Source organism: Cucumis sativus, chromosome 1 (genome assembly GCF_000004075.3).
Source record: "Cucumis sativus cultivar 9930 chromosome 1, Cucumber_9930_V3, whole genome shotgun sequence".
Classification (NCBI taxonomy): Eukaryota; Viridiplantae; Streptophyta; class Magnoliopsida; order Cucurbitales; family Cucurbitaceae; genus Cucumis; species Cucumis sativus.
In genome coordinates, this window is record NC_026655.2 from 31,618,707 (window position 1) to 31,633,750 (window position 15,044).

The 15,044-nt window shown below is 29.7% G+C and overlaps 2 protein-coding genes across 7 annotated transcripts; both read right to left on the reverse strand.

Moving 5' to 3' along the window:
* Positions 1 to 925: 925 nt before the first annotated feature.
* On the reverse strand, positions 926 to 3,879 carry LOC116404743. Of its 6 annotated transcripts, XM_031888110.1 has the most exons (5): positions 3,747 to 3,879; positions 2,530 to 2,645; positions 2,216 to 2,344; positions 1,566 to 1,895; positions 926 to 1,457 (listed from the first exon to the last, which is right to left on the reverse strand). In XM_031888110.1, exons 1-4 carry the CDS (start codon positions 3,851 to 3,853, stop codon positions 1,609 to 1,611), a joined length of 639 nt encoding a protein of 212 aa, XP_031743970.1. In that variant the 5' UTR covers positions 3,854 to 3,879; the 3' UTR covers positions 926 to 1,457; positions 1,566 to 1,608. The 6 variants fall into 6 exon arrangements, 2 of the variants coding, with proteins under 2 accessions (XP_031743970.1, XP_031743969.1); XM_031888109.1 differs by lacking the exon at positions 3,747 to 3,879 and having other exon boundaries at positions 2,530 to 3,735; XR_004217807.1 differs by lacking the exon at positions 2,530 to 2,645 and having other exon boundaries at positions 984 to 1,457; positions 1,566 to 1,684.
* Positions 3,880 to 4,869: 990 nt separating this feature from the next.
* On the reverse strand, positions 4,870 to 14,583 carry LOC101208152 (bark storage protein A). Its single transcript, XM_011661992.2, has 6 exons — positions 14,361 to 14,583; positions 7,308 to 7,576; positions 7,133 to 7,200; positions 6,531 to 6,686; positions 6,160 to 6,414; positions 4,870 to 5,342 (listed from the first exon to the last, which is right to left on the reverse strand). Exons 2-6 carry the CDS (start codon positions 7,534 to 7,536, stop codon positions 5,007 to 5,009), a joined length of 1,044 nt encoding a protein of 347 aa, XP_011660294.1. The 5' UTR covers positions 7,537 to 7,576; positions 14,361 to 14,583; the 3' UTR covers positions 4,870 to 5,006.
* Positions 14,584 to 15,044: the final 461 nt, after the last annotated feature.

Consider the following 15,044-nt stretch of genomic DNA (forward strand, 5'->3'; position numbering starts at 1 on the left):
ACACTTGATGCACTAAGAGCATGATACACTTTATGTATTGAAACACTTGGTATGATGTTGATACACTTGTTAAACTGTTGATACACTCAATTAGTTAAATACACTTGATGCACTAAGCATGATACACTTTATGTGCTCTGGACACACTACTTGTTATAGTTTAATGATACACTTGATTGAATGAATCATTTTCAATTTACTTAAACAGGTTAATGTTGAAGAGAACCTTTCAAACAAAGTTCATTACTATTCAAAGTTGACAATAATAGATTCTATTGTCAAAAAGTTGTCTGAAAAACAAATGGAAATGTTTAGGAAGGGTCCATTTAGGCACCTTCTTGATATTCAAATCAAAAAGGGTCTTGAACAATTGTTAGTTCATTTGATTAGAAGAATGTCTAAACAATCAACTGATGACACTTTGATTTTCAATCTAGAGGGTTATTGAAAACAGAGTACTTACAAGGAAAGCTTCACAACTTGCTGCCAATGATGAAAAGTGTAAAGTGCAGTGTGAGCGGCCAAAAAGGAAATTGAAACCCACGCCAAAAACTATTGATTTGGAATTGGCCAAAAAAAAAAAAAAAAACATCTCCCAAAAAGGCACAACAATCACATGTTGCATTTGAACCACCAAGTTTTGATTTGCTACCTTGATAAACTTTTATTTTACTTTTCTTTTGAAATCTGTTTGCACTTTTGGAATTTGTTTTCATATGTGATATACCTTATCTTGAATCACATAGGTATCTTTTGTATGTGAGATACTTTTATCTTGAATCATATAAATATCTTTTGTATGTGATATACTTTATCTTGAATCATATAAGTACCTTTCGTATGTGATATACCTATCTTGAATCATATAAATATATCAATTAAGAACAAAAAAGAATATTAAAAAAATAAAGTAGAGAAGAAAATATTCCAAAATAAAATTGCTAATACATCACTAATAACTGCTAAATTTCAAAACAAGTAAATTGTTCAAATACTACATCATTGATAATTACTAAATTTTAAAACAATTAAATTGTTCAAATGGGTTCAAATGTACCAGTCCTAATATTATGACTGACTCTCTTACAACGACTGCATTTTGTGCTCTTTGAAAATTCACAAATAGAAGGAATCCTTCTTTTTCGAGGTCTTCCTGCTGAACGTCTATATACTGGAGGCAATACATGGTCATTCACCTCTATAACACTCTAATTAGTATGGTTGCCAACTCGGACGAACTAATCCACAATAAGTTGCAGACAATACACTAGCATAATAATATTGTGAAACAATGCATAAAGATCCAAATTAAGGCTACGAATCACAATAAGAGCATGAGTACGTGGAATTTCTTCTAGATCCCAGAAAAGACAACTGCAACTACTACAATTCAACTTTACTAAAAATTTTTTGCCTCCATCAACTACTTGAAATTCAACTTCACTCACAGGATTAACCTGAACAAAAAAATTATGGTATATCATCAGTGTATTAAATAATCGTTACACTTTAATACAGTATATCAATAATTCACTATTATAAAGAAATATATAAAACACACTTACAATGAAGCTTCGTGATTCATCAACTATCTTTCTTATTAGTCCTTCAGCCCAAGAACTCAAAACACTCTTTGAACATGATGCTGCTTTTCTTCTCATAAAACCACTGTTGAAGAAACTCTCTAATGACCTCAAACAAGGATGCAACTGGTAAGTCTCTACCAATCTTCAACTTAGAATTCAAGCTTTCACAAATATTTGTTGTCATTATTTGATATCTTCTTTTTCTAGAGTATGTGCGTGACCATCTCTTAAAACCAACTTTCATAAGGTATCCTTTAAAAGATGGGTATATCGACTCCATCCATCTCATATACAACTCGAAATCATCTACTGTATAAGAGTATGCACATTGACGAAAAAGCTTTTCAATTAAAGAGTCTTTAAATGACAACTTGACACTCTTCAAAAGATGTTCTACACAAACGCAATATTGTACCAATGGAAACACATCTAAAACACCTTTTGGAATACTTATATGTCTATCAGAAATAATAACCAATCCCTCTCGATCTCCAAAAGAAAGTTTTAATTGTTGAAAAAACCATTTCCAAGAAGCATCATTCTCTAAATCTACTATACTAAATACAAGAGGGAAAATTTTACTATTACCATCCATAGTTGCTGCCTTAACAATGTTTCACCATACTTACACTTTAAAAATGTCCCATCAACTGCTATATTTGGTCTACAATATGTCCAACCTTCAATTGATGATGCAATAGCCATGAAACAATATTTGAAATGGCCATTTGCATCTATTTCATATGCAGTAAATGAACCTACAAAAAAAGAACAAAATAGAACAATCAAATTAATAAAAGCACTAAATAGTAAGTGCATACATCATACAATAAGTATACTTCATCATAGGTATTTCAGTAAAATGATATACAAAATTTGGCAATAAGTATAAAAAAACGAAATAAATTGAACAAGATACTAAATTAAGTGGTAGAAAACAAACCTGGATTTATTTCTTTTAGTTTTGAAAAGAACTTTGGAATCAAAGCATAAGAATTATCGACATCTCCTTTCAACAACTTCGTAACAGATTCTTTTGCTCTACAAACCTTATAATAACTAACAGAAACTCCATAATTCATACACATATGGTGAATGATATCTTTTGGTATTGAATGAGAATAACTATACCTCAAATAATCAATCATACATTGACTAAAAAATTCTGAAGATGCTTGCTTATGAGAAGAATGAACAATCATTGAGCAACTATGATCACTAACATTTTTTCGAATCATCCATAATTCACTTCTTTTATAACGCGATGCTCTAACAAACCAAAGACAGTCATCTTCATTACATCCCAACTCATTAGATCTCAATGTCTTAAACTCAAAATTAGTCTTGAAAGTTATAGAGCGGAATGCCTTTAGCAAAATTTCTTTACTACAAAACAAATCATTCTCCTTAAAAGCCACCTCATTGTTAGTATTAGTAATATCAACATTTCTAAAAATTGCTAATTCACATCCTAAATCAACCTCAACTATGGAAGAAGAAGAACCAATTGATACATCCAATATCGTGTCTATAGAACGAGCAACTAAAGGATATTGGGTAGATTGATCCTTAACCAATGTCAAGAACCAAGTCACATCTTTATTTTCAACAATCTTAAGAACATGTTGAACACCATTACTACCTATATATAGACAATAAAACTGAAAGTTCAATACATGACTCAATCTGAATTTCAGTACATATCAAGTTCACAAAAGAATCAAATGATGATGTCACTCCATCAATCAAAACACAATTCGTTTTGTAGTCCACATAGCACTGTTGCTCATCCCATTGACCACTATGAAATACAATGACTGCAAGCTTAACCATAACTACAATGACTGCAAGCTTAACCATAACTACAATGAACTGCATTCATTTTCAGAAAATAAAAAACATGTAGTAAGTGTATTAGTCAACTAATACATATAATAAAAGTACATCAAATTACTGTAAAAAGCTAATACAAAATTAAAAAAAAAAATTAAACTCTGCAAAGCGCCATTCGGTAAAAGAGAATTTCTGATAGATGATGATCAATTCACATAAAAAGAAAGAAACGACGATGATCGACTCAAAAAGAAAGAAAAGATGATGATCGATTCAAAAAGAAAGAAAAGAAGGGCTTTAAAAAAGAATATGGGAAGAAATACATACCTGAACAAGAAGAGACGGAGGAGAAGAGGAAGAAAAAGACGAGGAGAAGAGATGTAGCGAATAGGAGAAAACAAGAACGGTGGAGATTGAAGGACAGAGAAAACCATGAAAAGGAAAAACGATAAAAAGAGAACAAATAAATGACGGAAGAGGACGATGAAGAGAAAATAGTGCAGATTTAAGAGAAGGACATTTTTGGAATATCGAAAAAATTAAAACAAAAAATATCAACACAAAATAGAAAATTGCCATATTTGCAAAATTGAAAAGATTGGTGCTAATATTGCTAAATCCTATTTGTATCGTGCCACCCAATACAATTTTCCAATCAAATAACCTAATTCTCAAGTTATTTTAATCGAAAAATTTGCAAGAAAAAATTAATATTGCAAATAATTTTATCAAAACTATCATTCAATCTAAATTGTATAACTTAAATCACAAGGATAAGTGGATACTTTAAATCATACTTTATATCATTATCATTATATATCCATACTACCACATAAAATATAATTGATACATAATTTATTTATGTGATCATCATAATAACGTCTTTTAAAATCCACTTGGATTATTTGATATAAAAAACAATAAATTAATAAATAAAAACAATCACTCCAAAACTTAATCCACAACAAAAATCAATGAAAGAAAACTTAATCCTTGAGTTTTTGATTATTTCTTAGATATTATTTATTTATTTACTATAATTATTTTCTTAATCTTTTCTCATCTAAAAGAGTTCTTCATCTACTAAAGAAAAATCGAACAAAAAATATTTTCAAGTGAAAACATGAATTTATACTTTACAGATCAAGGCTCTGATACCACATGTAAGTTTTATTTTCATGAATATACAATAAAACGATAACATTCTATAAAACAATAAATGTCAAAATATTTAATCTGGAGAATCATATACTTTGATTCATGAATGAGTGTTTCTCTCACTTGACCTCTCTTAACATAATTAATTTTCTTCATGACTTGAATGAGGGGGCACGAAGACCAATCTTAAGGTTCTATTTATAGACATCACTCACCATGGTATTTAGTTAGAACATTATATTTTTATTTAATAAGCCTAATAAAATAATAGATTGAAAGAGATAAAATCGCATGCACGTAGACCATGTTAATAATAACATTATATTTTAAAATAAATCTAACATCGAATCCGTTCATGAAGACATGATATTGAAAGTTCAGAAGAGAGCATTGTCGTTGCAGAAACAGCAGGTATCTATCTGCTTTTTATTACAGTAAAGTAATGAATTTAACAAGAGCAGTGGCAGCGTTCTGGGATGCTAATACGGCAAAGGCTGCAGCCTCATTGGACAAAGCAGAGCCTCCACCAGCCAAATCAGACAATGATCTAAATGCAATGAAGGGTATCTTTTGTTGAAGACAGACGAGTGCCACAGCTGCAGTTTCCATGTCAATGGAGGTCACATTGAATGTTGATTGCAGGAACTCTCTGTAAGCTTTATTGTCAACAAACACGTTGGCACTGACCCCTCTTTGCACCCTCACTGCAACAGGAGCCCTTGGTAAGCAATTTGTTGAATTCAGACACCTTTCCAACTTCAATCCCTACAATCATGAAAATTGTTTCTTCATAACACGAGATTCATATACGTTTGAACCCAACGATTGAAATGCTATCAGAGTACGATAAAAGTAGTAACTATATATTAGATTATTGTTAAGAATTAATGCAACTTAGTTGGCAAGTAATTGAATTAGTTGATTTTCAAAATTAATGTTATTGGCTTTTATTTAGGGGAGTGGCTTTTACGTTTAGAGTTAGTGGCCTAATGACTTAGCTTAGTTTTCTATTTACCTACGAAGACTCGTAATTGTTTGTACTTCGATGAACCTATAAAACTCATAGAAATTCAGTTGAAGCACTTGATCCTTTTTGGACAATATCTTTTTTGTTTCTATCTTTCGTTATCTTCGTTTATTGTTCTTTGTTATAATTAGCTATACGTAAGGTAAGTTGGGGTATTTGAGTAGAAATAGAAGAAGGGGAAAATGATTAAGTTAAGAGAATTGTTTCGATGGTTTTGGCCTTTTAGACTTGTGTTAAGCAATTACTTTTGTTATCTTCTAGCTCTTACCTTTCATAGTTAAATACAATGATTATGTTTTGGATTTTTATCATAGCATGAGAGATTTTCACAAGTCCTCGTTACAATGAAATATCATGCAAATTAGAGAGAGCTTTAAAATCTTCAAATGGTATGGTAGATATTGTTATGCTCCCTCCTCATCTCTTATTATAGAGGCCAATCCAAGCTAGATTGATCTGATTGATTACTCCAAATTTAATTGACACTAGGATGAAAGAATTGGAAACATGATTGTTTGAATTATTATTGAGATGTGAGGGTAGGCAGACAAGTACCTCAAGTTTCTTGGCTAATGAAAAGTAGTGTTTGTCCACGGGAATCCAAAACGCATTCTGTCTGATTTCAGGAGTTCCATCTACAGGGAAGATCTCTTCTGGTTGGTACCAGACATTGTTCAAAAGGTTGTCTACAGATTTTTCTGTCTTTGTGTCAACCGTATTGAAGTTGGAAAATTTCAGGAAACCGATCTTTCTCGTGTAATCTCCATTGGATTCTAATGCAAGTTCGTCGTCCGGTCCATCTCCAAATCGCTGCTCACAAGTTTGAATTGATTAGAAAACAAAGTCAAATGATAAAAAACTTAATTGGCACAAGAAGAAAGACATTTTTTTTTAGAATATTCATATGAAAAGGGATTTGTGTTTACCTGCCAATTCCATAGGCCTGTATGAGCCCAATATTGAGGAATTGTTACATCCCCAATTTCAAGCTGAGGATCTGCATTTCCTGCTATTCCACAATGAATCACACCTTTTACTCTAAATAGGGCTAAAAGCAACTGTGTGGTTGTTCCTGCATTAAGCTATTCATAAATAAATTAATTCATACTTCCCGTTAATTTGTCAGTAATATCTCAATCTTCCTTTTAACTATTACGTGAAGTAAATTTATACAATTTTTTATATGTATGGATTTCGATGAAGATTGATATTTTGATCCTTGCTCAAAATCTAGAAAAATTTGAGGTTTGATCTTAACCCTCACATAAAAGAATCCGTGGATACATTTTATTAAGTTGTCTATTCTAACTTTCAAGGTTTTAACAAATCAATACATGTGTTTCATAGCTTTTCTTGTTTGAGAAACTTTTCTACATTGACAAAGATATTCATTGTTTTAAGACATAAAACGTTTTCCTTCATCCATCAAAACTCTTAATGGATCTAAATGAAGAAAAGTTATCATACATGTTTGACATAATGAAGTAAAGAAAAAACATATTATGAATGTTTAATTGTGGAAGTATACCATGCTTAGTCCGGTCATTACAATTATAACCTTCTTGTCTTTTATACGTCCAAATCGAAACCGTCGACCTATAAAATAAAATAAAAATAAGAAAAGTAAAACAATAACAAATATCAACTGTCATCTTTTTGTGTACACGTAAAAGAAGTATAATGTATATAATGATTTGACAAACCTGAAAAATCAAGGTGGGGAAGATTATGATCAGCCATCAAGCTTGGAGATTGAAGAAGAGGATTCATTTCAAAGGCATTAGGCACCACTATGCCCAAATAAGGGCCATTTTTGTTTACTCTATCAATATGTTTCATAATACTCTTTGGAACAGCTGCATGAGTCATGAGGCTAATCTCCAGTACCATTACAACCACACTTAATATCACCAAAATCAAACGGCTCTCCATGTTTCCTCTCTAAACTCAAACAAAGTTTCTTTGGAAAAGCCTATCAATAATACAAATGAAAGAGATAACGATGGTGACGGATATAACTTGTTTTAGATGCTTTTATTTTTCTTACCAAGTCAATAAAAAATGTGAGAGGATTCATTCGCATGTGGCCTCTAGGTTTGAAATTGTACTATATACACATGCACACACGCATACACAAAAAGTCAAGAGATTGATAAAATCTAAGACTTTTGAAAGCCGCCTAGCAAGTTGAATAGTAATTGTCTTATCATATTGATTACGATACATAATTTAAACACTTGCTAGGACTTGAGCAAGAAAGGTGACAATGACTAGTCGTGCTCGATCTCAATGGAGCAAAGAAGCCATCGTCGCCTCGTCTATGTTATCAAAGATTCTTAACCACTAGGATTGGAATACTGAAAAACAAGGAGTGGTTTAATTGGTCGAAAAGATGAAGTTAGTATGAGTTTGGGGTTGTTTCCATTTAAACAAAGAAGTGATTGTGGAAGTTGTTGGTGGACATTGAAGTTGTTTAATAATATTTCATGACTGTGGCACTCTTTTTTTGGGAATATTAATTAAAACATAAGAAAGGAGATGAATCATCTTAATTTCCGACTAAATTTCAAGCTTATTTTTGTTAATTAATTTATGATATATATATGTATAGGATATTGAAGAGTTGTAATATAAATTTTATGGAGTGGCTGTTGACTGTTTCAATCTCTTAATGTTTATCAAATTGGCCAAACTAACGTCTCATTCTATATTCATATTTTAGGGTTCAACTTGTACTGTTGATCTTTCAAAGAAAAGTTGTATTTTTCCACATACAATGCATTTAATTCATTTTAATTAATATTATACTCATCCTTGACTTTTACTTTTATTTCCTTTCCAAGTTTCCCTTTTCTTTTTTGGAAAATAATCTAAATTATTTAATTGGACTTTTTTTTGGAAGATCTAAACTATTTATTTCCAACTATTTTCAATCTTTTTTTTCTTCCATTATATTGTTTGCTTTCAAGATAAAAGTTATTACTTTAGTTTCTATACTATTGATATCGATCTTTTGTTTTATTGATTATTCAGTTTTCAGTGATCCAAAATTTTTATCTAGATGAAAAAACTATACCTACCAATAAAAATCGAGAAAAGATTCATAATTTCTAGATTGAAAAGCGACAATGACCTTTTTGTATATAATTTATTCAAACTTGATCTAGAATATATCATAATCACAATAATAAATGTTGATTATAAACCAAGAACTATGACTATTTTTTCCAAAATTATCTTTTATAATATATGATAATCAAATATTTTTTTTTAGCCAATCGTGACTACGACATGCATTGTAGTTTCTTTTATAATATCTTACCGAAAATATTAATGATAAAAATATTAGAATTGATTGCATAGATTTAGAAAGTATATAAACTATCTGGACCAGTGAAAAGAAAATTATTTTGTAACTTTAATTATTATTTTTGAAATATATGAATCATGTGAAAAATTAAAGTATATATAACTAAAACTTTTCTTAGTTAACTAATGCATAAGACCCATACATTTGTTCCTCCCTAAAAAAGCAAAACCTTTCTTAGTTTAAAAGAAAATAAATTAATGATGGTACGAAATATAAAAATAACAATGATAATAAATGAAGAAAAAAAAGACAAACAAATCACATTAAAACAGATAAACGTGTTTTAAATCATTCTTCTTATTTTTTCCTCCAACTTTTGTTTGGACTTATCTCTAACACATATTTGGATTGATTTTATAAAACTTTTTTTCCTTTTTCTCTTTGGTGACTTAATCGATAAACATTTGATAACCAACTTTGGCGTCACTGGTCAACCTTAAAAAATTTAGTAAGAACATCTTTAGGGTTTAGGGCTAATCTCCAATTATCGTTATCAACCAATGTCCGACCACCACCATCGGTGAGTACACCGGCGAACTTCCAACAATCAACTACGATAACTTTGCTAGCAACCTTCCAACAACCAACTTTAGTGATTGACGCCACCAATCAATTTTGAAATTTTTTAATAAAAATAACATCGTCATTATATATATAACAAACAAAAAAACTTGTATATACCAATACTTTTAAAAAGATTTTAAAACGCATTTGTGTTTTTATTAAAAATATTTAAATAAAAGTAGATTTTTAAGAAGAAATTATCGAAAAAAAAAGAAATTGTAAAAAAAAAATAGAATATCTATAAAAAAATCTAAAGTGTAATAAATTTTGTGTGGGTGTGATTTTATTCTATCAAATGTAAATAATATCTCAACTTTTTCTATGTTTTGAAAACAGCCCTTTTAATTTTTATAAAGTCATTCCATGTATACTTTAGTTTAATTATAATAGTATTTTTTAAAATATGCTTTTCCTCATGATTTTCTTTCTTGCAACATTCTTTTGGATGCTAATGTTTGACTAACCCCTGATTTGGACTATTATTAGATAGTAAATTATATTAATTACTTTTTATTTTCTCTACATTTTTTGTGTTGGTTTGAGTTCAGTTTAAATTTTGTGAATATGTTCTCTTCTTTTGTATTCTATCATTATATATTTAAATTTGGTTAATCACATTGTCACATCTCTGTTAATTTTTTTTTATTATCTAAAGTAATTCGTTCAAGAGTCGTAGGAATGTATATTTCTTACATAATTGAAAACACAATATTAGAACAAATGCAAAGATTATTATATCTACTCGTTAAACTTGTTAACAGTCATGGTAGGAACATTATAGTTAAATTTATTAAATGAGCAACCTAATTAACAATATATAATTAAATCACATATGAATAGTATTAAAGAAGTTATAATATAAAATTGTAGAAGACATGCATTCCCACTACTTTAACTACGTTATCGAGAAACTGTCATTTCATGTATCTAAATACATGTATGCCAAAAAATAATGGTGAAAAAAATAAACATGATATAACATATACCATAATAATTTGGACCTCAAACATAAACTATATTAATCTCCAATTGTAATACTCTCTAATCGACTATTATAATCTACAAACTATAATAACCACGAATTATAGTAACTTAGCTACTTTGCACCTCAAACGTCCCATAAAATTTAAACGGATTGTTTTATTGTTAAAAAAATTAATTTTATATAGAATTGAGTTTTAAGATTTCACTCTAGTATATTATATTCATTTTTTAAAAAATGTAGATAATGTATGATCTACTCGACACAAAGTTAGATAATGTATGATCTACTCGACACAAAGTTAGATTTATATATGATACAACCTACCATTTTTAAATTAAATTTGTCTTCAAATAAATTTGTAAAAACATATTCGATATAAATTTGAACTGTATGGGATCTATCAAACACACGATAAGAAATTTAAAGGCTTATTATATACATTTGAATAATTAGGTGCCATGATATAAAAACAAATTCAGAAGTGTATAGACTACATTCTCAATCTTATATGAAATTATGCTCCTAACATCAAATTTTGGCTCCACCACGGTTAAAATTTTTGAGTGCAAAAGGAAAAAAGAAAAGAAATGTTTATAACAAAAGTGAAAATAATGGTAATCAAATGGTCACATTTTAGAAGTACATACATAAATGCAGGTTTATATCATATTTTGGTCTTTTAAACTTTGCCTTATTCAATTTTTTTGATTTCCTCCACTCCTAACAACATTTGTTTTAGTCACTTAACTTTAAAAGATTAAAGAACATATTTTCACTACAAGAAAAACTCATTACTATGACATTTATTTATATCACAAAAAAATGAAGAAAAAAAAAATGTCACGAAAGGGAAAAAACGTGTTTTTGGCAGGAAAAGATGGAAATTTTTAGAAAATATTTTTCGCGACAGTTATTTGATGTCATAAAATAGAAATAAAATAATATATTTAATATATGAAAAATAATAACTTTTTTAGGAATTTTTAACTTATTCCCTTCTCCCCTTTCCCTTTTCTTTCGTCTTTCTCCCCTTTTGCCTCCCCTTTCAGCTTTCTCCCCTTTCGCCTCCCAATCTCTGAACTCCATGAACTCCTTTCTCCAGACGACGACGAGGTCCATCATCGAAACTGCCCTCTCGTGGCCGTCTCCTCACTCTAACGCCGCTTGTACCTCTTCTACTACACGACGAACGGGCTACAACCACTCTTTGGAGTCTACCATTGAATCCTCCAAATCTTGCCTTTCTCAGATTTGTTCCACCTCTTATCCTCATTTTTAGAAGGCAATTGTAATTTCTTCATCTCTTATTATTACTATTGTTTTTTTATACCTCTCTTGTTGTTCTTTGTTTAGTTTCCAATTAAGGATGAATGTTAGTTTAGGTTTCTAAGAGAAAGGGTTGAAAGGTTTTGAATCGTTACTCTCTGTACTTTTCTTTAAGTAAGTCATCCTAAAAAAGATAGTTTTATAGCATTTGAATAAAGCTTTAGGCTATTTGCTAGATTGCAAAGTGGTTTCTGGACACAAAATTCCATGGTCGAAATTTAAGAAGAATCGAGTTCTTGCTCCTGTCAATTTTTTCAATTAAACTTGAAACTCAATTCTCAAATTTGATCCTTGTCAATAAGATTTCGTTAACTTTAACGAAATGATGAGATGACTTCTATGTTTGGATGACTAGGTTACCACATAAGATGATCACTCTTTAGGATTTTAATTTTAATTTAATTAAAGGCTAGGTGGTAAATTGATGTTTTATCATAGAACTCAAAAAGTCACTTTATCTTAAAAAAGATTGACGCATTGTCACTCTACTTCACTTATACAATTGATATGCATATTGCGCAATTCATCCATATACAAATCTTTTAGTGCCTCAAGTTTGATAACTTTTGTGACTCATTAAGGTGCTTTTTCTCTCTTCCTCCCAGTTCTTTCTTTTCTAGGTTTTATGATTCATTGTGGAAATATATATATGCAATTTTGTAGAGTTCATTTTCTACAAGGGTTGCACGTATAGTTTATTTTTTTTAGTTTATTTACCTTGTCATAGATGTTAACACCAATAATATATCAGTTCTATTTTTATTTTTCTTATTCTACTGCCGAGTCATTCTTCTAATTTGCTTCAAGATTTCAAGATTTCAATTTTAAAAAAAATAAAGCTATGGTGGAGAGTAAGGAAGGGGATGCGGGAGATTTAGGATTTTTGGAGAAAAAAAACCCAAAAATATACTTTTAAATTTGAGTTTTATTTTATTTAAGGGTGGTGTTGAGCTAAAATATTTAGACAGTAAATTAGTAAGATTTATGGATTCTTTATATCAATTTAATTAATATAATAAATCTTGACTCTAATCATCAAAATATAGAAACCATATCATAGTTAATGCAATTCTATTGACATGGACCAAAGTAAACTTTTTTCAAAAATTAGGAGACCAAAACAAGAAAACTTTAGAGACCAAAATAAAACAATATACAAAGTTTAGAAACCAATATAAGATTTTGATCGTAAATAAATCTACATTTTGAAATATAGAAACCAATGAAAAAAAAAATTCAAAAACAAAAATAAACATTTTAAAAATATAAAAAAAAAGAACCAAAATTAAAAAATAAATACTAAAATAACATTTAAGCCTAAATAAGTTATATAAAACTCTTACGTTTTATTTACTTTTTTAATATATAAATCTTAATATTAGACATTTGGTAGGGAAACTTTAAAGTAGATAATGTTTTTATAAATGGATGCATGATAACTCTTTAAAATGTTTCAATTCTACATTGAATGATATTAGCTTGTTTCGTACTTTAAACCAAATTGGCAATTGGGAGTAAGCAAAGGCAGTTGAAAAACCAAATGGAATGGTCGAAATCGGTCGAAACCGAAGAAAACCGACTGTTTTTCCTTTAAACCCAATGTGAATGGTTTTTTTTTTTGTCGAAACAAACCGAACCCGGACCGACTATGCCCAAAACCGATGGTTGTTCATACAATATTTAATGTTTAGCATGTTAGCAGGCAATTATCATCTATTAATAGCTAATTAATACATATGGGATGAAGGAATGATTGGCCAATTATACTGTAGCCAATATGTTTGATTATTTTTTGTCCTTATACACTTCCTTTCCATCTTTCTTCCTCTCTCTCTTCACTTTCTTCTCCAAGGCCCCATTTGTCTCTTCTTATGATCATTCATTTATGTTTCTCCTACAGTTCTTCACTTATCTCTTCCTTTTCTCTCTCTATTCTTTTTTTCAAATAAACGTTCTCATCCTCCTTTCGGAGCTCACTGATCAAATCCGACCCATCTTTCTGTATGCTCGATGGTCGACATTTGTCCAACCTCCAAACCCACCAGATAAAAACGACGAATTCAACACCAATGACGGTTTTTGTCCAAAACTAGCTTTGCTCCGTCAATGTTCACCTCTACTGACACAGAAAGAAGCAACTCATCTTTCTAGTGAGTGTTCTCAACATGTACCCTCATTAACTTTCTAATTCTGAACATATAAGGATATACTCTAAACCAAAAAAAATACATCTATGTGTGTTAAGAGATGAATGAGCTAAAAATACCTCGAAAAGGAAGTCCTCAGCTACAACAAGATCTTCACAGTCAGTTTTTTTTTTTTTGTTAACAACAATTAAACTGTAGCCTTTGTAACGTTTTTGGGTTACCAGATTTGTAACTCCAAATTAGCTTTTCCTTTGTGGTTTATAATATGAAAAATAATATAATTTAACTCATGACAAAAATCTGTGTGAAACATTGTATGTGAATGTGATTAGCAGTTCTTGAAATAGAAATAAAAAACTCATACCTTGGAGTGACAATGTAAGTGATTTCTCACCCAACCACTATAATCACTGGCTAGATCCTCTTTTCTTCTCCACCATTCTTTGATTGCATTTTTAGTTCCTCTAGTTGTACTTAACAAAATTGCCCTCCAAGTTTCACAATAAAGAAGACCAAAGTAGAGAATGGATTTCTATACGTTTTTGAGATTTGACAAAATCAAAGAACGTACGAAATGATAATATCTTATCCATAAAATACAAACGTGGAAACTCGTGATTCACCGTTTGAAATCCAATTTTTTTTAGTAGATTAGGGTACGTTTGGGTTATCTATTAAAAAAATATATATTCTAAAAATATCTTTCAAGAATACACGTTTTTCATACACCTTTCTTTATACACCTTTCTTTTAAAACGACAGTTTAAAATTTACCTTTTTTGGTTACATATTTTTATAAATGTTTTTAAACATAATTTTGTTTAAAAACTCCTTTTTTTTTTTAATTTAGTTTCAAGTGTTTTCTTTAAAATGAATATGATTGTTTTTACCTCTCATTTTTTCAAAATGCATTTTCTCAATTTTTTTTAAAATTATTTTTTTTCAAACTTATACACTTTAAAAAGTAATCTAAACACACATTTAGTTAGCTACGCTCTTAGACCATTTGTTTCTTAGTTAGTCACTCTTACGTAATTTGTTTCTATTT

Bases quoted from the DNA above. Each gene is read 5' to 3' on its own strand.
- LOC116404743 (XM_031888109.1), bottom strand. From the start codon at position 2,824: ATGATTCGAAAAAATGTTAGTGATCATAGTTGCTCAATGATTGTTCAT. The intron at 2,345-2,529 runs GTTTGTTTTCTA...CTTTTTTTGTAG, and splicing joins ACTAAAAGAAATAAATCCAG to GTTCATTTACTGCATATGAA. The intron at 1,896-2,215 runs GTAAGTATGGTG...ACTCTTATACAG, and splicing joins TGATGGGACATTTTTAAAGT to TAGATGATTTCGAGTTGTAT.
- LOC101208152 (XM_011661992.2), bottom strand. From the start codon at position 7,536: ATGGAGAGCCGTTTGATTTTGGTGATATTAAGTGTGGTTGTAATGGTA. The intron at 7,201-7,307 runs GTTTGTCAAATC...TTTATTTTATAG, and splicing joins TCCCCACCTTGATTTTTCAG to GTCGACGGTTTCGATTTGGA. The intron at 6,687-7,132 runs GTATACTTCCAC...ATTTATGAATAG, and splicing joins TAATGACCGGACTAAGCATG to CTTAATGCAGGAACAACCAC.